General features: G+C 36.2%; 1 protein-coding gene across 1 annotated transcript in view; it reads right to left on the bottom strand.

The window, feature by feature from the left end:
• Positions 1–375: 375 nt before the first annotated feature.
• The window catches only part of LOC114470320 (drebrin-like protein A), a 34,150-nt gene continuing 7,648 nt past the window's right edge, over positions 376–26,877 (bottom strand). Inside the window, exons 2-16 of the mRNA XM_028458459.1 lie at positions 16,805–16,860; positions 16,536–16,645; positions 14,236–14,310; positions 7,515–7,658; positions 6,647–6,724; positions 6,411–6,562; positions 5,736–5,790; positions 5,377–5,451; positions 4,734–4,839; positions 4,128–4,610; positions 3,208–3,567; positions 3,033–3,137; positions 2,804–2,928; positions 1,568–1,619; positions 376–1,448 (exon numbers count right to left, since the gene is read on the bottom strand). Of these exons, the coding sequence (XP_028314260.1) occupies positions 1,312–1,448; positions 1,568–1,619; positions 2,804–2,928; positions 3,033–3,137; positions 3,208–3,567; positions 4,128–4,610; positions 4,734–4,839; positions 5,377–5,451; positions 5,736–5,790; positions 6,411–6,562; positions 6,647–6,724; positions 7,515–7,658; positions 14,236–14,310; positions 16,536–16,645; positions 16,805–16,860 (2,113 nt within the window). The 3' untranslated portion in view covers positions 376–1,311. The remainder of the gene's footprint in view (positions 1,449–1,567; positions 1,620–2,803; positions 2,929–3,032; positions 3,138–3,207; positions 3,568–4,127; positions 4,611–4,733; positions 4,840–5,376; positions 5,452–5,735; positions 5,791–6,410; positions 6,563–6,646; positions 6,725–7,514; positions 7,659–14,235; positions 14,311–16,535; positions 16,646–16,804; positions 16,861–26,877) is intronic.

Consider the following 26,877-nt stretch of genomic DNA (forward strand, 5'->3'; position numbering starts at 1 on the left):
GTAGAATATATTCAATTACCCTGCGTTAACTAAAAATTACACACAAGTAGAGTATATTCAATTAAGTAAAACTAATATTTAATTTAAGCTCTTTATAAGCACTAATCTAGGATTATTATATTAATGATACTTATTTTCCTGAAAATGTATGTACGACCTTCAACTGACCAAAAGACAACTTTTCGTTTTATAATATATAAAATAACAAAAACAGGAACTTGACAAGTTGGGCATGGTGGCTTTATGATTGATCCTCATGCTTTGAAATGGCTTAAAAAAAAAAAAAAAAAAAAAAGCTTTGCACCCAATATACGATAGTAGTGACCGGTCAGAAGTTTTTGCTGGAAAAAAAATTGAAGAATAAAGCACAAACCACATTTTTAAGCTGTTTTAATTGGTCATTTGTGAGTTTGCAGCAAATTCATCTGCATTAAAAAAGCAAAAAATAAAACTTAAAAAAAAAAAAAAAGAAAGAGAGAGAAAGAAAGAAAGTGTCTTTGATAGTTTTTATACATTCTTATATACAAAAAAAAAAAACGATTCTAACAAAGCTGAAGATGTATTTCTGTTTTGACATGATGAATCGTCTGGTTAAAACCTATTAAGAGAAATGCACAAAATGAAATGCATGGAATAAGTCACAAATTTAAAACACACGCGCACACACACAGAGACACACACACAGAGAGAGACACACGCACACACACACACAAACACACACACAGACACACAAAACCCCATCCAAAAACAAAAGTCAAAAAAGTGTTATACACATCAATATGTCCTCTGTTTTTCATCATTTCTTTTGTCTCTGCTCAGGTGGTGGGTAAAGGTAATTATACTGAGCAGTAACAAACACAGTGCTACAAAATAAATGGTGAGAATAATGGAATGCTTGTTATATGTCAGGATAAAAAAAAAGTTGAATATATACTATACAAATTTGTTTGTGCCTCTTAAAAAATGAGCAAATATGTGAGCATTTGTCCCACCAACTGTTTTACTATGTTTCTAAAAGAAAGTTATTTTTGTTCCAGTAAAGATCTTTGCTTGGTTTATGGAAAGAAAATGAGCTTGGGGTAATTTTACATATCGGTAGTTGTGAGAATATTTTTTGTTTATAGAGTCACATTTCTTTGTATGCGCGCTACAAAAGAGGGCGTCACTTTTTCTTTTTTACTTCTTGCCAAAAAAACAGAAAGTACAACGCCTGAGGGGGAGGATTAAGGTAAATACATGACTTAAAACAGGGGAGGGTTGTGTGTGTGCGTGTGTGTGTGTGTGCGTGCGTGTGTGTGTGCGTGTGTGTGTCTATATGGTCTCCACATAATTTGCAGGGAATAATCCCTGATGGCCATCTTTGCTCCACCCCTTCCACCAGGCTTTGTCCACGGTTTCCACATCCTTGATGATGTCACCTGGTTCAAAGGAGATCTCAGATTCGTCCTCTGTGGAGAAATCACAAGACAACATGCTGAGGACCTAATAATCACTGAGTAATTATGGTGAATGGAGGCACTTTATGTGCACGTGTGGCCATTATCCTTTAAGTGGCAGTTTTTTTTACCTGCTTGGTAGTCGTACAGAGCCCGAACGCACAGCTGTCGCTCAGCTGAAACCTTTGGTGGGAAGAAAAAAGTAAGTGAAAAACCCTGAACACATGAACTTCCTGTAGGTGACATAAAAACAAGGCTTAGAAAATATATTTTATGAAACATTTCACAATGTTTTTCTTTTCATTTAAAAGGACACGTGCCAGCAACTTGTATGGAAAAACAGATGCTTTAACACTTATGAGAATATTTATTTTGAAAATACATATATATATATATATATATATATATATATATATATATATATTGAACAGCAACAAAGAATGAATGAATATATAGATATATTACTTACTAACATATCCACTTAATTGCAGCCATATGCCTTTATGGCTGCAACCATAAAGATATACTCTCAGGTGTACAAATGAATAAGGCCTTATTAATGCTTATTAACAATAAATGCTTTTTGTTCCGTATTACTAGTAATAAATAACATGGATAAGCAATTATAAGGCTTTCTTACTAATAATACGTATTAATAAGGTTGTATTACTAGTAATAAGCTATATTAAAGCTTCATTATTAGTAATAAGCATTAATAAAGCTTTATTAGTCAGTGTTACTGGTAATAAGCATTAACAAGACTTTATTACTAGCATTAAGCAATAAGTAATAAGACTTACAAACACCAGTAATACCACCTTATTAATGCTTATTACTATTGCTAAGCCCTTATATTGATGCTTATTAACATTAAGAAAGTCTTATTAATGTTTATTACTATCAATAAGGTCGTATTAATGCTTATTACTATTAAAAAGGCCTTCTTACTGCTTATTATTAGTAATAAGTCTTATTAATGTTTTTTTTTTATTATTTACTTAAAAAAGCATCATTAATGTTTATTTTGTAATAGGGCCTTATTATTCTTCCCTTTATTTGATATGGACATCAAAAATGCATTAGTTACCCAGATGTATTGTTTTGCGTGTGTTAGCACATGTGCTAATTTACAACACCTGTCCACAGGAGGCTTATTTTTAAAAAGGTTAAAAAAAGTAAAGAGGAACACTTATTGACATTGTTAATACTTTTTTTTACCAGTAATAAAGTCTCATACATGCTTTGTAATGTGGACTCATTAATGCAAAATGTGTTTTCAAACTTGTAAAAAAATATAAACTGGATATTTTTGTGGCCTCTAGAAAATATCCATGATGGTACTATATACGAGTTAGTTAATAAAGCACCTTTTGTCCATTTTCTGAGCTCTGCTGATCTGTAAAGTCCTCTTCCTCTGCAGAACCGTGTAGATTGTTATACACTGTGGGTTCTCCAGTGCCTGATTCAGTGTCGGATGGACTCAGGGATCGCACTGTGAAAAGCCCACATGTGACGTGACGTGTATTCATTATTATTATTTATTTACCACAGTTACTCCGCGTTCCTGTGTTTAAACCTTTAAATCTGAGCTCAGACCTGTTCCGTTCTGCTCCTCTGTGTTTTCTCCATTGATCAACCCATTGGTTGACAGGACGATAGTTTCACACTTGATATCTTGACAAACTGGTTCAGCATCCAACACTAAAACAAACAATAGGTTATTGTGTGTGTGTATAACCATAAATGCCAGGATATGAGACATGTAAGCTACCCTTAACTGCTGGCTCTTCTTCTTCTTCTTCTTCTTCTTCTTCTTTATCTGAAAGCTTTGCTGACTCAGGCGGAGGCGGGCTTCCCTCTGATTGGTCACTGCCCTCACCAACATCCTTCGTCACCTGGACCATCTCCGCAGGCTCCATTTTCTCCAACTTGTCTTCCTCCTGCTGCTCCTCTTCTTCTTCCTCCTCCTTGTGCTCAATGAGCTCCTCAGGTTCTGGACAAACCTCTGGTTGGGTTTCAGACTTATCTTCCTCATCATCATCATCATCATCCTCCTCCTCATCTTCCTCCACCAGCACAGCCTGGACTTTGTAGCTAATGTCTGAGACCAGCTCAGTACGATTGTGATTATCTGGGATATGACGAGAACATTTATCACAGTGTAAATAATGTGATTCATGGAGTAATATTTGTTTTATACTAGTGGTTCCCAATCTTTTTTGGTCCCGTGTACCCCCTTTGCATTTTTGTCAAATCATGTGTACCCCCTCTTCATATCATAAGCTCCCTTCACCCTAATTTAAACTGGAATATAGTTAAACTACAACTTTTATGTGATTACTTTGATAGTAAGTACATTCTCCTTTGTAAATTGTAGCTGATTGTTGTCTCCTATTGTCAGAAGTGTGCTAAAATGACCTCTACAATATAAAATAATCCTGTTTCAATCAATTACAAGATAATATAGTATTTTATTGAGCAATAATACTGTTAGTTTGTGGTGAATTTGTCCATAAAATGGCCTAAAAAGAAACTAAGAACATTTCCTTATTATTTCTAAATTATTTTTTACATCTTTCCGAGTCCCCTCTGCAATGTGCTCCTGTTACACGTACCCCTGTTTGGGAACCACTGTTATATACAAGTGAAGTAAAGAGAAAAATGCCATTTGTTGCTTCATTGTCTTCTTACCTGACTTAGACGGAGAATCCAGAGGGAAATAACACATTGGATCAAACGCATGATGATTGACTTCAAATTGAGTTTGGATGTGCGACGGTGAGGACTGGGAATGTGACTGGGAGGAACTGTTTATCAAAGCAATTGGAGACACGGAAACCACAAGCGTCGGGGAAGCTGGAGGTGCAGAGGGTTCTGGAGGCGATGCAGCTCTAGGCTCTGCATCGGTGTGAGGAATGCTGGGCAGAGCCAGAGCTGGTGGGGTGGTAGGGGGTGATGTAGGGGGTGACAAGGAGGGCTTTTGTGGGGACGCAACAGCGCGGAAATCTGGGCTCGTGGGTGGAGACGTGGCACGGTGGAAGGGTGACGGAGGAGCCCGGGAGAAGGGAGAGACAAGAGGGGGGGTGTGAGGAGGGGACGTAGCGTCTCGTTCAGCTTTGGAGAAGATGAAGGCCGTGTCAGTCAAACTACGCTGGTATCTGCGGAAGGGTTTGCCTGAACAAAAAGAGGAAATTACGTTTTTTTTTTAACAGAAATAAATCCTATGAGAAGAAACTCAAATAGTTCCAGGACTTTCTGCACACACGTTTATCAGGACAGTTGTTTTAGATATCTCACCAGTGCGAGAGGACCCGGGGCTCGTAGGACTCTGTGATGATGCCGACAGCTGCCTGAAAAACTCACGGGGGTTGATGGAGCGCTGAGATACCAAAACTGCTGCTTCCTACACATGAAGTTGTTCAAATAATAGACAAGGAATTACAATATTTATTTTATTTTATCATTTTTAATTTTTATTTTATTATATTTTATTTATTAATTTTTCCCCCCTTAATTTTTCCTTTCTCTATTTGTATTTAGCTTTCTTGTTTGCGTGCTCTTTGTGTCTATGGCTGCTGTAGCATGTGAATTTCCCCACTGTAGGATAAAATAAAACATAATCTAATCTAATCTAATAATCAGTTCAGAGGATAAACAATATCAGATTACTAAAATCCAAACAGCTTTTTTGATATTATCAATGCATTTAATCCAAATTTACCATTTTGTTACCTTGGTAGAAGAAAAAAAAAAAAGCCTTTAAAAACATATGAACTCCCATTAGGATAACTCTAGATCATAAACTTCAGGTAAAATATGAAAAGACATCTAAAAATTATGTTAAATGAAATTCTAATTATATTCTTTAAAGTTATTTGGATCTCTCAAAAGAAATATGTCTTAATTCTATAATAATAATAATAATAAAAGAAAGCCTTACTGCTGCTTTCTCAATAGATTCGCTTCTACTTAGACGAGCCCTCTTATCATCCTCGTGCTCTCTCTGTTGCTGCTCCTGTCAAAAAACAAAACAAAAAACAAAAAAAAAAAACACACATCTCAATATCCACATAGACATTTTCGTTGCTCGTTAAAAGAAATTATTTTAAAAAGGTAACAACACTGTAAATGTTAGAAAAGTGAGACACAAACACACACACACTTAATAACAAAAAGGTCACACTTGGAAAAAAGAATTCCCAACTTATCAAATTAAAAGTAAAGCAACAAAAACTTGATTTTAATGAGTAATAATTAATAGAATAATTGATTTAAATCAAGTAAAAGAAATGTACCCACCCATCTCTGTTTCTCACTTTTACGGAGCTCTTCCTCCTGTTCAGCCTGTTTTCTTCTGCAAAGTAGAAACATGGATACATGTCATTTTTAATTAACTGAATTTGCAAACATAAATATAAACCTTAAAGAGCAACTATTGGTAAAACATCTTTATTCAGCATCATATCATAATCAACTTCCATTCACATAAAAAATAAATAACAATTTTTTAACTATTTATTTATAATTCTTTAAAAATATGAAGAATTAAAATCCATAATTCAGATCAAAAACAACACTGTTGCTGCAGTAAAATGATAGGATTGCAAAAATGTCTAAATATTCTCTCTCCTGTCAACTGTCAGATCAGATCCACAAAGGAGGTCAGGAGGCGGGACTTTATCACTCTCTAAGATCCTAGCCAGAACAAAACCTTCTCCCGACCAGGCTAGTCATTCAGCCTAAGTTACCATGGTGATTTAACTCTGTAAAACGTTAGCGAGCTTTATAGTCCAGCACACACTGATTAAATCCCATAAGTTAGCGCGATAAGAGGTCATCCCACTTCGTAGCGTAACCTCATAGAGGTGTCCAGTGATTATCCTGAACAATAAGTGATTTTCTTTCTAGTATTTTAAAGCTATTTTGCAGATCACAACAAAGTTTAACCAATACAATCAACAATCTTGTTGTGACCTTTGCTCCTCGATCAGCTGCAGCTTCTCATTCATCTTCCTGTCTCTCTCATCCGTCTCCTGCTTTTCTTTTAAAACTCTCTCCTTTTCAAGACGCCGTCTCTCCTCACTTGCTCGTCTCCTCTCCTCCTCTTTCCGCTCTTCTTCTTCACGCTAAGAAAAGGAAGACTGTTTTGACTGTGTTGCACATTAAATAGTTTCAATGAAGAGGGATATTTGTTTTTTTAATTCACTTACTTCTGCTCGGGCCCAGAAAGAGTCTCGATTTATTCGTCTCATCTCCATCGCTGCGTTCGTTTTTCTGTAGTTTGTGCCCTGAGGATCAAACAACACTGTCAATGCAATTTTTATTATTTATTGAAGTCATTTTGTTTGTATTTGGGCCATATTATGGGTAGTACATTTGTGTCTTTATTATCCAACCAAAAAATAAAACATTTTTATCAAGAAAAAAAAAAAAAAAATCAATTAAGAAAATGTTCAAATGCTATTAAATGGGTCTCAAATATTTTTTGCATTTGAAACTTTTTTTCTTTAATTGATTTTTTTTTTTACATTTTTTGGTTGAATAATAAAGACACAAATGTATATGGCCAAAATACAAAAAAGATGACAAAAAAAAAAAAAAAAGTGTTTTGCATTTGAACACTTTTTTTCTTTGATTAAGAATATTCATTTTTGGTTCAAGTAAATCTTATTATTCAACCAAAAAATAAAACATTTCTATCAAAAAAATTCCAAAAAAAAAAAAAAAAAAAATCAATAAAAAAAAATTCAATTTAGGAAAAAAAAAAAGTTAATTGGGTCTCAGATGTTTTTTTTTGCATTTGAACACTTTTTTTTTCTTTAATTGAAATATTTATTTTTGATTGAAGTTTTTTTAAGTTATTTTTTTAAATTGTTCTTTTTATTGAATAATAAAGACACAAATCTACATTCATAGGTGTTTTTTTTTTTTTTTTAACTTACTTAATAATTTAAACTTTTGGCTTAAAATCAGTAAGAAAAGATGAGATTTCTTTAAACGTTTCCCTTTATACACACAAAAAAAAAGCTATTTGTCTCCATCTTGTGGCCAGTTGAGTTATTGCACGGTGGGACTTACCACTAGTTCCTCTTTGTCTGCAGACCTTGAGCTCCTTCTCACCCACTGTGTAGGATTGTGGGATAAAACCTGGCTGAGCTCAGCTTTCACCTTCTCCTCTGTGACATCTTCAGCTTTATCTGCACCGATAAACACGTGCGCCTCCTAAATAAAACAGAGAAGAAGACAAAATGTGTTCAACGTACTCCTGTGACCTGTGCGCTTGTTGTTTCTTCTCTTTCTCACTCTGGTGGTTTTGGTCTTACGCAATGTTGGAGCCAAACTGTTGGGAAACTATGTCAATTATAAAGATTGTTTGAGGCACAAGAACAGCAAAAGGTTTCAATGTTAAGACAACGAATGCTTTGTTTTGGATGGTTAGTGCAGAAAGGGAGAGAGAGGAGAGACACCAGGAGTGTAGACAAAGGCTGTAGTCAAAGTTGGGGTGAATTACAATTGTAATCACGTAGTTGGTAATTAATTACAATTATGGTGTAATTATAATTGTAATTGTAATTTAAAGAATATGTTGCTGTCGTGACCGTAGATGAATTGGATCATTTACTTTGTCATTTTAATTACCATGGAAATTCTGAAAAAAAATTGTCAATTATAATTTAACGCAAAACGGGGGAACCATGTTACGGTTCTATGTACAGTTCTACACATATGTTAACAATTATCCAATATAAAAAATATATAAATCGAGGCATACTGACACAAAAAATGCTCAGACACACTCACCAAAAATATTAAAAACCTATATTTTCATTGATTAGGAAGCCTAACAAGGTAATCAATAGTTAGTAAAGAAATTAGATGATAGATATTTATTTTTAGTGTATTTTACAGCTGATTTTGAACCCATTATCATAAAAGATGCTAACAGAAAGCTAACACAAGAGGAAGGTTAACTTTCATTACATTATTTATTTCAGGCTCAGCAATTGTGATTAAATATAATTGAACTTTAGTTGAGAATGTAATTGTGATTAACGTTCTGAGAATACAAAAATAATTGTAATTTAATTGTAATTGGAAAAATGCTGGTCACTGTAATCATAATGTAATTGTAATTGAACATGGGTAATTGAAAACGTAATTGTAACTAAAAAATATAATTTACCCAAACCCTGGCTAGTGTTTATGGAAATATAGAAAAAACAATAATACAAAAAACTTTATTAATGCTTATTAACATTCATGGTGGTGCAGCCGATAGAAATACATGGTAAAAATTGTATTGTTTCTGAAATTTAAATTAAATTTTAACTATATATTTCTGCAGCCTTTTGTGAATTTAGAACATTTCCACGATTTTCTAAAAAACCTGCCCATTACCTCGAAAATAGAAAAATATTAACGTTAGGACACAAAACTACAGAAGTTATATTTCTGGCTACTTGCACCCTTAACATTAATCTAAATACAAAAATAGATTTTTCAGGTTATAAAAAAACCATCATTGGAGAAAAAAAAAAATAGATCAATTAATTAAAGATCATAGATCAAATAATTAATCAATGTTTGCTTGTTTTGATCTCCACCACAAACACTCAGTTTATTAACAATAATGATGCACTGGATTTTATACATCACTTCATCATAGACACTCAAAGAGCTTTACAGAACTAAGGCATTATTCTTTCACTCCACACTTAGCGGTGGTAAGCTACTATCGCAGCCACAGCTGCCCTGATGTTGTAACTGTTGCATTGCATTGTTGGATGTGCAATTCCATAAACAAATGCATAGAAGTAATTTTACTTCATTCTTACCATGAGTTCTTGTGTTGCCCCCTAAAAAAAACTCTGCCAAAGTGACTTCCCAACACATTTCTGGTGTTTTGCAAAACAATGGTGGATGTTCATTTCGGGGGGGCTTGAATGAGGTGATATCACTGGGAATGCTGGGAACAAACTGGAGCAAAAACTATGTGAAACAAATCACTGTCCACCTGTCTTGTGGTAAGAATGAAGGAAAAACAATGCAATGCGTCTGTAGACTGGACGACACTTCCCACAATGCAATGCACAAAACTTACTTTGGAGATCAAAAGATAATTTGGAGCAGCAATTTCAACCTTTTACATCTTTTTTTTTCCAGAAAATGATCTTTGATTTATTGATTATGAGGCCATGTCTTTATCTGATTTACATCTGAGTCTCCAGTAGCTTTAGTTTTAGTCCTGAAGATACAGAAAAGATTATTAATAAACATTTTGATCTTTGAGTGTCTCCATAGGGAGTAATCTGGGCTTGTTGGTACACAGCCAGGTTTGGTGGAACTGGAAACCACAGCTTGGATTTGATTGACGATACTGGCTTTGATACTACAACAGTGAGTACAGTATGTTTGATAATGCACGTCAGTCAAGCTTTTAATCTTAATCAATTGAGCTGAAGCTGCCAAGTGCACGCAGAGTTGGACCAGAGAGCAGAGAGGCAGTTCATCCAGCAGCCAGGAACAATAAAGGAATCATGGAAATAAACCACAGCATGCAGTCAAATTTCCCAGCAGAGCTTCAAATATTGAACATGGAACATTTAATTCAGTCTGCAATGGCTGAGCATGGACTGATCTAACATTCATACATCTGTTTTATTCCTTCACAGGGGCCAGCACAATGAAACTGAGCACAATTTAAGGTGCACACCAGGGAGAAATTCACTTATCTGTTCATTTATTCATTTTCACATTTACATCACTGCTATTAATATTAGTTACACCTTTGTCCTTGTGCAACGCATAATACGATACACAGAAACATTTAATCAAAGCTTACATTAACCAGCATTACAGCTGTGTGTAATTTCACAGCATTTGCATGGTGCATGTAATGATTATCTTTTCTCCAAACCCCAATTGGGGATTCCTGTATTTTAAGCGTCTAAGCTCAAATATAGTCGTGATACACCAGTGCAAATTCAGAACTTTAAAATTGTGCATAATGTTGTGCCGAATTTAGAAGAGAATGACACGATTTGCATCAGTCTGGATCAGTGAGGGATAAATAAGGGCTCAATATGTAACAATGACCCAAAATATACCCAAACTGTTTAAAAAAAAAAAAGTAATAAAACCCAGTTTGTAATAATTAGTCAATAATCAAACAAAAAAAGTGCTGAGCCCAAAATGTGATAATAAAAAAAGATGTAATGAAACCCAAAATGTTACAACAAATGCTGAACCCAAACAAACGTTAAAAACTTTTTGCTGTCGTTATTACATTATGAGGCAGACAAAATATTTTTTCCATAATAGTGCAATAATTTTATTATATTAAGGAGTGAATCATGTATTTATGGATAAAAGGACATATTGCTTCAATCTAAAGAGTATCACACAAATTAGGATGCGTAAATATGCGTATGTGTGTATATATATATACATATATATACTGTATATTATTAAAGCCTTTTGGAGAACCTTGACATTTTTGTTAGATCTTGGCCGGCCGATATATGGAAATTTTTCAAGATCAGCCATCGGCCAATTTTTTTTTATTTATTTATTTATTTTTTTAATTTAGCACTTTAGAGTAGTCATTAAAAGAAAGAACATAAAAAAAAAATCCATATGAATATACAAAAAAAAAAAAAGTAATAATAATATCAGGTTTACAAACCACTTTTCAGGTTACTGTTTGTTTGTATATTTTAAAATATTTTATGAACTTAATTACTAGATCATTTAAGTTAAGAAAGAAGCTTGAAATAGTTTAAACCGACTACATGCACATTGTATATTCTTGTCATGCTTTACTGCTACTTACCTGTACTTTTTATTTTACTTGGTTGTGTACGGGTATATTTAAAGTTCAATACATGTTAAGAGTTCTATTGGTGTATTTAATTACATTTCTAAAATATATACATATTTATATCATATGAGTGTTTCAATTGTCTTTCATCATCAATGTGCTTTAAAAAAAAGTATATCGGCCTCAAATATCGGCTTTAGATATCGGCCATCGGCTGAATTAAAAAAAAAAAATGTAATCGGTATCTGCATTGGTCTTTGAAAATACCATATCGGTCGACCTTTAATTTTTGGTAACTTTTTCTTCTTACATATATACATATATATATATATATATATATATATATATATGGGAAAAGTTTTTACATTTCAGGCTCAGCCGTTTGTAACATTATTGACCAGTTGTTACATTTCGGGTTTTATTACCTTTTTTTCTTATTTACAACAATTTGGGTCATTATTACATATCAGGCTGCATATACAAACTGCTTCACTAAATATTTATTCTTCATACCAACAAACATGTCAACAATGGCTGGTAGGTTCCCTATTTACTTTCCATCTACTGTATCTTCTATTAATGAACTGTGAAAGAGAACTACGTACAGTATTGAGGGAATGCAGCATGCTTAAGAAAAAGATGCAGTTTTCCATTGCTCTCTTCCTCATATCTGCTACAGTATGTTGAGTGTTTACCCACACACAGCACTTTTTTTTCTTTCTGACAGTGTTTGACTGTGTTATTACTTCACTGGAAAGGTAGAGCAATAATAACATCTGCAGCCTATTCAGATTTCAACTTTTCATAGCTTGATGCCAAACCACTTTTCAGTTTCCAACACACTGAGACATGGCGGCTCAAGACTCGCCTTGACAAAAAGTCACCTCACTGCCAGCTGGGACATGAACAGAAACAGGAGAGGATAAAGAAGAGTGAAAAACAGCTTCAAGACCAAATCCTAAATCGGATATTCTTATCAGCACAGGGCGGAGAAGGTTATATCCACTCTGTTCATCGCAGGAATAACACACACACACACACAAGTTAAACACACATGGGTAATAGGGGTGAGTATTGGCAAGGATGTTGCTATACGATACGTATCACGATACTTGGGTAGCAATATGATATTACGATATTATGATGTATCGCAATATCATGATGTATCGCAATATTGTGATGTATCGCAGTATTGCGATGTGTCGATATTCTACCTAGTTAATATCAAAATTAAACGTAATCAAGTTGCTGTATATGTTCATCAGAAGATATTGATCATTCAGAGGAAAAATTGAGTCAAACCTATTTGCTTCAAAACATCCTATTTATTATTTATTATTAGTGTTTTTGTGCATTTTCACTGAAAAAAAAGAAAATACGGTGTTACACACTACCATCATTAAATAAAGTGCGTCAAGTAACCATTGCAACACATTGAAAGCGTTGTAACTCCTGAAATATTGCACAAATACAGAAAAATATTGATTAAAAAATAAATATGAAATAAACAAAAAATAAAAAATCGGCAACCAAAAAATCGCGACACATTGTGGAATCGATTTTTTTCACACCCCTAAAGGGTAAGAGGATTTGAGGTAATTATGTGGCCTCGAGTGTAAAATATTCAAATCAGCAAAGTGAAGTTGAAAGAAAGTCGCGTTACACGGTACAGTTTTCAAGAGTGAAAACTCATGGATGGCTGTAGTTTCAATTATTCTGATACAAAACAGACAAAAGATTGGAGTTTACAGCAGACACAACTAGAGAAAACAATATCTACTGTACTTTGGTGAGTTAAAAAAAAAGAAGCTAGAGCAACAGTTGCTTTCAATTGAAAATATCAAGTTAAAGAAGAAAGAAAAAGATGCAGCATGATACTGGCATTTTTGTGAGACATCCAAAAATGATATATATATATATATATATAAGTATGTATGTGAGTGAGTGTGTGAAGGCATACAGAGGGTATCACCCTCAATTACTCTAAAGTCCTAAAATATGAAGCAATTTTCTAAACTCAGCATCAATAAATCACTCATCTTTCAGTCTCACAAGAAAATGAACAGAAACCCAAAAGTATAAACAAAAGTACACACACACACACACACACACACACACACACACACACACACAGAAGGCAGTCAGTCAGTCTGACTTAAATTTTACAGAAGGCAAAAAAAAACAACAACAAACATTCCAGAAATGCTTCTGCAGTTGGCCGAGTGATGCTCTTATATGGAAACTACTAAACCTATGGCTCACTTTAATAGTTTCTACTTGGACTGTAACACAAAATAAAGAATTGGAGGAATGCTGACAAAAAGTGCAGTTGCAAATAACCTCATAATAAACACAGCTGTGAGCTACTTCATAGGTACTGTAAAGTCCGAAGGGCTAGCAGTTTGAAAAGAGCTCCTTTAATGGTACAGTTTCACTTTAATTAGAGGCTAAGATAATAAGGAAGGCTAGCAGGCACTTAAAAAGTTCTGAAAGATTTAAGTTTAAACATTTGACACTTAATTTCTCCTAATTTATTCAATTGATAAAAAAAAATCCCCACTAACCGTAAATCATGTAAAATTTGTAATATCCACTTTGAGTATATTGCATATACCACAACCCATACACTAAATTTGAAAACATTTGTCACAATGTTTAAGTGAAAATAAACATTTAACATTAACTTTACATGTATTTATTTATCTATTTTTCTCTTCCCCCAATGCCCACTTAGCTAGCTAATGCTTATTTTTAACCTCTAAATATTGCAGTGTCATCCTGTTAGCATTATAGCAGATACGTTAACACAAAAACACAAGAATAGAACAGGAAGAGGGATGCAAACAGGAAAGGCTAAAACAATTCAAAGCAAACCAGTGCCACTCTCTACAACGCAACACAGTGAGAAATAAAGAACAATTTCAACCATGATCATCATGAACGAGGACACAAAACTGGAGTGGTATTGACGCACTGCACCTTAAAGAAGTTTTTGATGGCTGGAAGGTGGCTGGTACATTCTGTCCTTCTGTAGTCGTCCACGTTTTGTCCAACCTGCAGATGCACAGACAGGATGCACACTTACTGCACAACACTTATGCAATTCCTCTTCAAATCTCATGAAATAAGGTGCAGAGAAAACTTCCCGTAGGGTTCACAATAGTGTCTTACATCACGGCTTATATCCCAAATGTCATGTTTGCCTAAAATGTGTCGTGAGATTAAAGGCTTTTATGACCTTTAGTTAGACGAGGCTGTCAAATGTTTAAACAGTGAAGAGTCTTATCTAAGATAACACTTCACTTTTAGAAATGTTTGTATATAACCCAGCATGAGAAAGGTCACATTTTACTAGCATTTGAGATATTCCAATAAAGGAAAATACCTTTGGATAGATTTGATTATGATACATCTTTACATTTTTAAATACGGCACTGAGGTATATATTTTGCACACAACAACCTAGCAATCCTGCCAAGTGAGTCATTAGAAAATCAACCCAACAAAAATCCATCCTTGCCTTGCCTTGCCAGCCAAAAAGTGATTTTATTGTAAAGAATCAAAGCGGAAAGGTTTTACAAGATTGCAACATGCCAACATGCCTGGTCAAACAGTCTCCGGTTATGCAGTATGGCGCACGAATGTTTAACCAATGTGAATCAAACAAGATCAAAAACACTTAAAATAAGAACAATACAACTCTAAAATTGTATCGCACAGATCCAAACGCTTGCAGGGAACTGCTGACATTCGATCATATTTGATCAGGTTGCCAAATAATATGATTTTTGCACCAAAAGCTTCTCACATTAGTTAACACCTTAAACAATTAGACTAATGCAAATAAATGTAGTCTATAGTCTGACACAAAGCAACCACAGAATGTAGCAGTTTGGGTTGACTTTACTGCCACAGTACCAGCTAATAGTCTAATAGAAATCATTATAAAAGAGAAAAGCAAAGATTATGTTCAAATGTATTCAAACTAATAACATTTTAGTAAGTCTTTTGACTAAACTTACAGTGTTTTGCAAGTTTATCTTCCCAAAATGAAAAAAAAAAATGCCAAATGTGTAAACCATCAAAAATAACAAATTTTCAATTTTCTTTTCCACATGACAGTGTCAGTTTTTGTTATAGTTCACAAACAGGTATGCAGATGTGAAGTCGAAAAAATTAGCATCTTAAGACACGGCGCTTAATTGATTTTTTTTTTTTATCATTAAACAAACCTGACTTGTATCTGGTATGTGTCCAGCACTACACTGATGATGTTTCAATCTTTAAGCCCATCTATGATCAATAACTGGGTTTCCATTACAGATTTTTGCTAAATAAAAGTGATATTTCTAAATGTCGACAAAGTATAATTGCGCTTTGTACGTGTTTCTATTGAAGGTTGTTTTGGGCAGACGCCTCATACCTCCCGTGAAACCTCATCCAGCGAGACTAATGCTAAGAAATGTCCCGGCGTCATGTACTGAGTGCGCATCGTACTGAAATTGTATATGCGCATTACCGAAAAATGAACTTTCATTTTTGTTTATTTTTGTTTTCAAAGTGAAAGGACATGTTTTATTTGTTTATTGGATTAGGTTAAGGTTATAATCTCAGTACAAAGGTAAACTCAGTACGTGACACCGGTCTCCTCTTCTGTCTACACGTACCGCGCCATGTTTTCTCGCAGAGAAGTGGTCATGCGACCAGGTACGTCACATCCTGTGACGTGTATTTGCGGAAAAAGTATTTCCATAGCGCTTTTGCGACACATTTCAATTTCAAAACGTCTGAAATTCCTCCTCATGAAAGGGTGAAAACATTTCAGCAATATTTGAGTGTTTTTTCAAAATTCAGATGTTTCCTTTCCCAGTTTTTATACCAGTGCCATTTCGATTTTTGCGCATTTCCAAGGGTAATGGTAACACGGCTACTATTTTCAGGTCTGTGCATGAATATGGTTCACAAACTAATATCTAATGCGATTTGTTTTTGGAGTAATTAAAGACTGCGGTACAGTAATTTATAATGCATGGCTAGTCCCTCTAATTGGTGCACATAATACGTCAAGGTGGTTGTTAAAAAAAAACAGATTTTATGCTCGCGGGGGTAGCTTGACGCATAACTTCATGGGAAAATCTCTTCTCGTCTATAATGTTTTGTTTTGTTTGACTTTAGGTATAGAGTTACATAATTATCACAAACATGTAACTTAACCAATGGCAAAAGTTTGCAATATGATTAAATATGAATTTGATTAAAAGACTCTAACCGCTACTCACCCACAGGATCATCGCAATCTGCGCAGCTCCGGTGTCACTTGTCACGTTGCACAGTCCGTACTGAGGCTTGGAGATGTGAAACTTCTCAGCCAGCTCCGCCACACCACCCGCTGCCAGAGGCCAGAACATTTGATTGACATTGACAAACTCACAAATTGCAAAATTTAATTTAAGCACAAACAAAATAAATTCCCTTCAACTCAAGATGTAGATTTAACCTCTTTTACAATAAATTCAAAACCAAACCAAAACAAAAAGGTCCATTTTACCTCCTGAGTCGGCGAGCTTAAGCTTGTTTGTGCCTCCCTCGTATGTAAATAATGCCCTGTGGATATAGAGACACAGCTAGATTAGTTAAAATAGGAATATTGGACAAAACATGGCTCAAACATCTGTAATTATTACTGTAGATGCTTGAGAATCAACCACTATGGCACACAAAAGGAAAGTAAAGGGATCCTATTTCTGCATTGGCACAAGCTTGAGGTAAACTAATAACCTAAAAGCTTAAGAATAGTTAGTGGTTTGCAAGTATGTCTTAAGGCAGTGTAACTTTTTTGGCTCAAGTACAATCTTTGTCCGACGACAACATTTTGCTTAGAAAACTATTTAAAAGCAACTGTCGAGCATAATGATGGAATGAACGAGTGATAACACACATTTTAAAGACTCATTTAGCAAATAAGTGGAAAGAAACAGTTTTGAGTGCAGTGGTTCCCAACCTTTTTTGGATCGTGACCCCATGTTGATATCAAATTAAAAGTATAGAAATACAGTTGTTTAAGAGTGTGTGTTGTTTTAATTTTTTTTTTTTTTTAAAAAAAAGAATAATTACAAAATTTAAAAATCTATTTGAATTTTTCAGAAATTTCAGGTGACACCATTTAAACTCCAGGCAACCCCACATAGGGTCCCTACCCCAAGATTGAAAAACACTGATTTAGTGGCTCCTGAATAGATTTATTTCTATAATTTGTATCATGCCTGGGGTGGGACCAGGACTGACATTTTATTTGTTCATTTTCCACGCTCTATCTCAAATATATAGTGCCATTGCGTACCCCCAGGGGTACACGTACCCCCGTTTGAGAAACACTGTCTGAAGGCATAATATTCAATCCCACATTATCTTGTATAATTGTAAAATAATGAACATATTTAGGGTTAGTTGAGTAAACATCTGTGTGCCTTTAATGGTACACGGTAGACGTAGCCCTACAGTGAGTCATCTCACTGGTTTTACTGGTACATTACAATCCTCCCTCCCTACATGGCAGTGAGCCTATCCAATTTCTTCCCACCTTTGATCGCTCTGACTGCCACTTGTTGCCACAGGCTTTTACTTAACAAACCAAGGCTTATGACTGCAGTGTGAAAACGTTCTTTCATGATGCTTGAGCAGATGAACGACAGTTCAACGTAATGAGATCCAGAAGCTTCTCTTTATTTTTGACAATTTGCAGGTGAAAACCTGCCCTACCACACCCTTCAATCAGTCACCTGTCACTGCTTTAACAACTCATAATGCTTGGATGTGTTCACAGGGATCACTGGGATATTATTACAATGCTTGAATATGTATCTGAGTTTTCCATGCAGCGCAAAAAAGTAATTCAGTCGCTGCAAACAAAAAAAAAAAAAAATTGCTATTTTGTTTTGCTCTGATTTTAAAACTTTAATCGTATCAACACCAGTTGCGTTGAGTCCAGTGTTTGGAAAGACATCTTTATGCTATTTGACCTTTCACACTTCTCACATAATATTGATTCATGTGTGTTTGAAGCCCAGCTGTGTAAATGTGAGTCTGAGACTAAGTGCAGCCGTTTTAGGCTGGTGTGCAGAGATAAATTATCAAGTTCCTATGTGTGTGCAAGTATGTGCATGTGTCTGTGCCTGACTGTGGGTCAGAGTAAATCTTTCTGTGCAGAACTCTGACGATACGTCAATAACATCTGGAAAGGGACAGCAAGAGGCCATTTGCAGCTCCAAAGGTCAGAGGTCAATGGTCTGTGTCAGAATGTCTGGGGCATAAAAACGTATGTTCTTCCAACTTAAATATATAAATCAATGGTGGTTTGGCATACTGGTTGCTAATGTTCCAGTGAACCCAGTTCTTCCAAGACAAGAATGGCTTTGTTTCCTTTCTAAAGGACCAATGCTGCCAAAGGTCTGTCAGTGTGTGAGTGTGCCGAGGACACAATAACCATATTATATGCCATACTGAGCATGTGGTGCATTGCTCCAGTCTTAGAAGTCGACACTGTTGTTTTATTTATTTTGTGCTAAAAGTAAAGTTTGCTGCGCATTGAGCACATCCCCAAATGTATTATTTGTAAGACAGACTGCATAATAAAGTCATGCAAACTGATCCTCGGTGGTCAAAGTTTCCTTAAAGGTTGGCATTTACGAGCAGTTGAGGTCAAAGTTCAGAGTGCATCTAAAAGGAGCCGCGTATCCACCCAAAGGGAACAGGCTTGCACATGTGGATGAGTTCAGTCTGTCATTAGGGTGTTCTTTGCAAATCTTTATTTATAATTTGTTTTCAGCTAAATCCACTCTTAACTCTTTTTCTGCTTCTCAGATAAGTCATTTATTGGGACCTATATATAAATCTTGACCGTTCAATGATTTTCCAGATGTGTGGTAGTGTAAAGATCGCTGTGTCGTTGCAGGTGAAGGTGTGTAATCATGTAAATTAGCCACACCTGCCGCAGGTAATCAGTGCCTCCTGGTGACACCTGGGCTTGGTCTTCCCCGAGTTTATAAAGCTTGGCCTGGTAAACAATATCTGTCTCACTTCCTCTGCAGGTGCCCCATGCACTACTGATATTATTATTACTACTATTATTATGAGCAAAGGGGTTCTCAAGTTTGTGTGGGTGTGTTTACTTTGCGTTTAGGAGGAACATCATTAAAAGTACTAGAACTGACCTGAAAACAACACAAACAAGAGCACTCCACCAAGCACCAATCGCCTCTTTGCTAAATATTAGCAGTTATCTGGGTCAGTGATCCTGGTCATGGTATCATGATCATTCACACTATAAAGGCTTAAGACATTTCAATACAACATATTGAAATGAATGGTCAACCCTATTGTTTTCAACAGCAACAACATTGTGATGATTTGTGCAAAGTCTGACTTGACATAACATGACTCGCTGATTTTTAAAACCAATTCAGATTAGAGATATTGATCCAGATCACCACCAAAATCGAATCAATTGTTCCTTTATCCCATTTCAGATCATTTCAGATAATATAATCAAACTCTGTCCATTGATTTTTTGAGTCAGACTGTTCACAGTCAAACAAATAAAAAAAAAATGAACACTAGCAAAGACATAACCTCCTTGGTGGAGGTCTGACGTATTAAGTAAATGCCAGAGAACATATTATTACCCCCTTAGCAGAGGTAGCTACTGACTTGCAGTGTGCGACACATTTTACATCAATAATAATGCTGTTAATATTACAGATGTAGAGCTGTAAATAACACAAACAGATTAAAAAAGAGCCACACTGAATATCAAAGCCCATAGTCCCCAAAGTAGAAGTCAGGAAGACATAAGGGTCTAAAACAGTGTTTCTCAAATGGGGGTACACAATGGCACTACACGGGGTACGAGAGAGAGAGAGTGGACATTGAAAGCATCAAAAATATGGGGTTTTATAATGTTTATTTTACTTAAAAATGATAATTGTAATAATAATTGTGATATATTCTTGATTAGAGCATGAACTGAAAATACAAAGATCAGTCTTGGTCCCACACCAGGAGGGAGATGAATATAAATGATAGAAATTACAGAAATAAATCTATTCAGGAGTCACCAAATACTGTTTTATTCCACAAAATGGGAATAACACATAGTCATTCCATCATTATGCTCTATAGTTGTTTTTTTTCATAGTATTCTGAACAAAATGTAGTCGGACGGGGGAGGTACTTGGACTCGGTAATAACAGATAGGGGGTACTTCAGCCAAAAGAGTTTGAGAACCACTGGTCTACAAAGCAAACACATGAATACTAAACTGGCATGTGCACCATTTTTTTAAGCCTATTAAAGTTGTGTTAAAAAAAAAAAACACTTCTGAATTGATACTGTAAGTAGTTAAAAAGCTACAAAATGAAGTTAAACAAAATATCACTACATGGTGAAGTCATCGAGTGATGATACTTTGATCTTTTACGTTTTTTTTTCACTGCTGACCCACAAATGGAAAATCTCGAATTTAAAGTAATTCCATAAAATTATGCCATTAAAGATTTTTGCACGTGTTTACAGCAGTACTGAAACAGAACAGCTTCTTCAGTGTAAACCAAAAACGATTGTGTGTAGTTTATGCAATGGTCCAATGTTCAGGTTATGAGTCTATCCTTCCCCCAGTTCAAACAACAAAATCACAGACCTCAAGTTCAGTTTTAGCATAGCTGCGATAAGCATCATATCATACAATATCAGCACAAGCCATTGGTTAACCACCACTACTTGTTTAGTGACTTTTGCTGAAGTACAGTTAGCACTTTAAGAAGGTGTAAAGGTTTTATCCAGCAGATGGAGGAGGTAGACTTCCCCACACAGATACTGACTAATGAGAAAAACAGCCTCTCTTGTGTCTGTGCTGCAGCCCACTTTAGAAGCTAGCCAGCTATGACCTCACTGTGAAATAGAGGAGACGGGGTGTGAGAGAAGAAGAGATGAGAAGGAAAAAAAAAAGGTAGAAACGTAGGCCGTTGCAAAGCAAAAAAAGCAAGACAAAGTAATGATTTAATACTGTGAAATGACCGGTTACTGCAGTACAACTAAGCTGCCATTTTCATAATATGAAAAGCATAACAAATGCAAACATATAGCCCATATACACATAATTTGCGCCGTGCCTCAGCCAGTAATGAAAGGGAATTGTTTGTTTTGGACAGTCGGAGACCCTGTAACACCCCCAAACATGCTACGCTCTACTCATTTCAAGATTAGCATAACAGAAGCAGATGGTGAGCCACGCTGGAAAAGTTCTCGTTGTCATTTATCCAGGCATTCCACTGCATTGGGATCAACTCACAACTAATAGACTGTGGTAACATGCCGGGAAATGCTTGAACACCACACAGACATTTTCTTGTGCTTTAAACTTTTATTTTTTTTCTAAAAGAACGCACTATATTGTACTTATTTTTATTGTATTGTAACAAGGACGAAAACGAATCAGTCACAAATATATTCCAACCTCCAAAAACCAATAAATATTTTTCATATCCAGTGTAAACAATCTCATCCCTGACTTGTCCCTTTATAAAAAAAAAAAAAAGAAAACTCACTTTAACTATTACAGATTCATTATACTGATCTCTACTTTAACCAAAAGTGCATTTCATTTCGTTATTTTCATTCAAAAGCACAAAACACTGCTCTGAAAAATACTGCATTCCATCCTCCCGTCAAGTTCAAGTAGGTATAGCTTTCACACATTCCTGTGGACTCGGTGCGGTTCAGGCAGTGAATCTGCAACACTGTTGCATTTTCATTTGGTCCGGTCCACTTTCACACATGCCATTTGCTAAGCGCACCAAACTTTCTGAACAACGTCACGCAGGCAAAATGGTCTGTCGCCCATTGGACAGAATATTTCAGCCCCCATAGACAAAAACAACACTTCTGTCAGAAAAATGCATTTTCCAAAGGAAATCCTCAAACAAACCCTCCAGAAATGACCCATAAACACAATGAGTGTGGAAATGTTTGTGTTGTGTATGTATGCGTGTTGCTGCAGGAAGGAGGAGCACTGGGTGTGTGCATGTGCTCGTTGCCAGGACGACAGTGTGTGTGATTCTTAACCGAGCTGCACCGTCGCGTCCTATATTTGGTCCTTCTTCCTATGTTTTCCAAAGGAAATCCTAATACAAACCCCCCAGAAACGTCATTATAATAACAACAAATAACCCATAATCACACAATCCCACAACCTGCGCGAATCAGAATCAGAAATGCACTACTTAAGCACAGAGATGATGCCGCTCCACGTCACACCTTTCAGCGCTCGGAGGCGTCGTGTCACCGGTAACTTACTGGTAAGGATGTATAATGTGTGAAGATCTGATTGTATGAGCAGGTGAAACGGAGCAGTCAGGTGTGCAGCCATGGTTGACCAAGTGAACCGTTTGAGGAAGAGAGAGAAGTGAAATAAATGAATGATGTAGGAGTAATACGGAAGGGAGTGAGGAAATGTTTGACATGTTTATTTGTCTGCTGACAAAGCGGGTCTGAAAATGGATGAATGGATCGATGGACGGATATTTGTGTGTGCTGCCTACAGGAGCGCTGGGTTGCGTGCGCGTGCCTGTTGCTGCGACGGCAGTTTGTGTGATTGCTGTATGTTGCTGCCCTGTCACTGATGAAGTTGCTTCGGCACAATTGCGCTTCAACGTAAAGTCCTATATTTGGACCTGTTTTGTTTTTCTCACATGATTAAAGACCACACCAGAGTTCGCTTGTTTGCTCCGCAACAAACAAGTTTCGGAAAAAGACCGGACTATCCGAGGACACGAAGCACGGTGTGGATAGAAGAGGTCTGTGAAATCACCCTATTGATTCATTTACTGCTTGTACAGTACGCTTTTGTAAAATGAATCTTTGAATAAGCAAGATAAACTAAAGAAGTGATTGCGAGTGTCAATTAACCCAATGTTTTCACCTTTTTAATTTGGTCCCAACAGCTCAAAAGTGAATGCTTTAAAAACCAAAAGAGACCAACAGTTTAGTAGGGATTTGTTTTTAATTTGTAGTCTTGGCTCTGGCTCAAAGCTGACTCAAGTTCACACTTCTATTTATAGTTGGTCACTCTGTCATGATCTTGGTATGGGGGAATTCAGAAATACCCCCCATTAGCACACAGGATGGGTTTCCTCTCTCCAAACATGGGAAAAATAAGTCTACTCAAACATGACTACTGAAAAGAAACCCTTCCCCCAAAACCATGACCTCAGTGGTCCAAGCATTACTCCCCCTCCCCAGTGTGGAGCATGGAGACTTTTGAATAAGGGAATACAACAGACATTATTAGGTACAGTACTCATTTTTCATTATTAACTTGCGATATCACAAAATGCAGTGCAAAAAAAGTCTGTTAAAAAGACTGTGAAATAAATGTATAGTGTGAGAAACGGCAAACAAAGAATTACGCAGTCTGTCTTTTTAAGTTGATGCAACAAACGCATTGTTGGGCAAAATGTAGTGATGGTGGCACAGCCAACAAGCACGCCTTCTCTGTTTTGGTCTGTCTGTGTTGCAGGTTAGCTGTGATTAGTGTCTGGAGGCTCCTCCCTACCCTGCATACTGACAGCGTCTCTATGAATTGCTCAGATTGCGTGGCCTCAAATAAAGTGTTTGCGATACAAAATGGGGGCTTGTCCAGGATCTGAACCCGGGACAAGAATTATACTCCAAGATCAAAGAGCTAAACTTGTATTTGTCATACTCATGATGACATGAAGATGGCTCACTTAGCTGTCATTGTACAGCAGTCATTTCCAACCAGGACTGTTAAAACATTCAGTGCTGGTGGTATGTGGAAATATCTATAAAATATAAAGATAAGACAACATCACACATTGTTTGAATGAGGTTACAAGCATCAAAAATATGATAACATAACCAGATTTTAGGATCTCATCCAAAAGCTGATTCCATCTTCTAATATTGCACATGGACCCTTGCAGAGGTGTGGAAGTCCTCATTCTGTTGCATCATTAATAAACTGTGTAGCTTCTGCTTGCATGGTTTCTAATTGGCCAAAAAGCACTGATGGCTTTCTGAGCTGTATGACTTACATACTGTACTTAAGGAAATCATTCTCATTTTTAAAAGTACCGTACACAGATGTGTTTGGGTTTGTGGATTATAAATCCACAGCAAACAGATACAAACACACTCAGTTGATTGTTTGTTTGAACCATAAGAGTGCTTGTTTGAATCCAGCACAGACAATAACAATGACTGTTATATCTAGAAGGGCACAGAGTAAATCTTGGTCCCCTGGAGCCTATTACAGACCATTGCAGCTATTTGGCCCTGAGAGAGAAATGACAGAGGAAATCCGGAACCAAATGATAAGAAAGAACTCAAAGCAAAGCATTTAAATGTCAGTAAATTAGTTTCAAATGTTTACCATTAGATTGCATACACTATCATCTAGAAGGGGTGAGGGAGTGAGAGGAAGAGAGAGAGACTGGATGGAATGTTGCATGGAGGAGGAAGGGAGGGAAAGCAATTTCTGTTCTCAGCAAAACACAAAGCCAGAAGTTTGGAATATGACAAACTAAACAAATAAGTCATTAAATCACTGCCAAGGACCAGTGAGAGAAAACAGCCCTCCCTGTGCTGAGGAAAGTGAAAAAGTGCAAAGAAAGGGCCTAGAAGGAAAAGATAAACAATGATTGTGTGAAGGAAGATGTTGGGTCAGAATCTCCTGAATAAATATTGTTTTGTCAAATACAGGCAAAGCAAAAAAAAACAAACAAAAAAAAAATGCTTTTAATGCTGGGTTAGGTAACAACAAAGGTGCTGGTATGGTATTGTTTGAGGCAGTCCTCGTAGCACGTTAGTTCTCATGTTACAGTCTTCAGTCAGTCCATAGACATCAATATCCAGTCAGCATGAGAGCAGAGATACACACCTTCTAGCTATGGTGTCCTTCTTTGTGTCACTTGATCTAGAACATTTTAAAGGTCTTAAAAAATGCATAGCTTAATGCTGCTAATTGTGCAGAGCGAGAGCAACAAATACTCTGAGGCCTCCTCTGTCTGCATCAGTTTTATCAATGAACAGATCAAAGGCAGGAGTTGCATAACCAAAAGCCAGAGGTCTTCTAAATACTGCTGATTAACAAAGCTTTTTGATCCTTCTACACAATTGTCAAAGTATGAGATTTAAGAAAAAAAACAGGCGTATGGCCCTCTGCACTGTAGAAAAAGCATGAGATCACTTATGATAATGGTAAATAACCTCATACATTAAGTTCAATGTCAAGAGGAAGTATGCTTCAGGAATAATGCGGCTTGTGAAGGTGTAATATATGAGTCATACAACGGAACAAGCATCAGGGGATGTAGACAAGTATAAATGGAAAGGCTTAGGTATTAGTAGGTCATGGTGGGGGAGAAAAGCTGAGTGGTTTCTTTGGGGTCAAGAGTATGTAGTCCATGGAGACAAACGTTTGGATGAAAGTGAAAAGCAAGTTTCTTGTAGGTCTCTATGGTGTGTTATCACTGGAGGTTCTATATTTTTGTTTTCCCCCTTGAGGTATAAAGGAGTAAGATGACTGAAGAAGGGATGGACAGAAGGAAGAGAACATTATGGTAATAAATTCTGACAGCTGAATTTGGGCCCTTTGTGGCATTTCCTGTGTATGTGCGCACACGATTCTCAGTTATTATGGAACCTCATGATGGCATCTTATCTTAAATGGTTTCCTCCTGTTAAACTAAACAAACTTAAAGTATCCCATGACTACTCAGACCTGATGTGGTCCATCTCCTCTGCAGCCTCATTGAAAGCTTTACTCTGTCTTCTTTTTCGTCATCTCTAGCTGTTTCCATTACCGATTTAAATAAAAGTGATGTTTCTAAATGTCGACAAAGTATAATTGTGTCCATTGAACGTTGTTTTGGGCAAGAGCCTCATAACTCCCATGAAATCTCATCCCGCGAGACTTTGCAGCAATAATACAAACCTCCTAACACTCTATATTCCTTTATTTAATGTCTAATGTGGCAGTAATTATTTTTAAGTATAATGCTAAGAAATGTCCCGGTCTCTTCTTCTGTTTACACGTACCGCGCCATATTTTCTCGGAGAGAAGTGGTTTCCATAGCACTTTTGCGACACATTTCAATTTCGAAACGTCTGAAATTCCTCCCCATGAAAGCTTAAAAACCTTTTAGCAATATTTGATAGTTTTTTTGAAATTCAGGCGTTTTCATTACCATTTTTTAATGCGCTATTTAGATTTTGCGCATTTCCAAGGGTAATGGAAACACAGCTTTTGTCACATCCTTTACAATATACAATTCGCTGATCCTCCATGTCTTGACAGCTTTGATGAACTTCTCCTCAAGTTGCCAATGATTTCTCTACTTTCCTCCCTCATGTTGTCCTTTCTCATTTCATTATTCCTCTGTTTTGCACCATTCATCTGCAACTCCTTCACATCCTCCCTAGTCAGCTCATACAGCTCATTCCATTTATTCACTCTTGGCACACAAGCCATTTTTCCCACCAGGGTCGTCAAGACAACAGAGATTACCCTAACTCTCTACAAGGACTAACAACCCAATCCACCAG

This window comes from Gouania willdenowi, chromosome 9 (assembly GCF_900634775.1).
Source record: "Gouania willdenowi chromosome 9, fGouWil2.1, whole genome shotgun sequence".
NCBI classification, from domain to species: Eukaryota; Metazoa; Chordata; class Actinopteri; order Blenniiformes; family Gobiesocidae; genus Gouania; species Gouania willdenowi.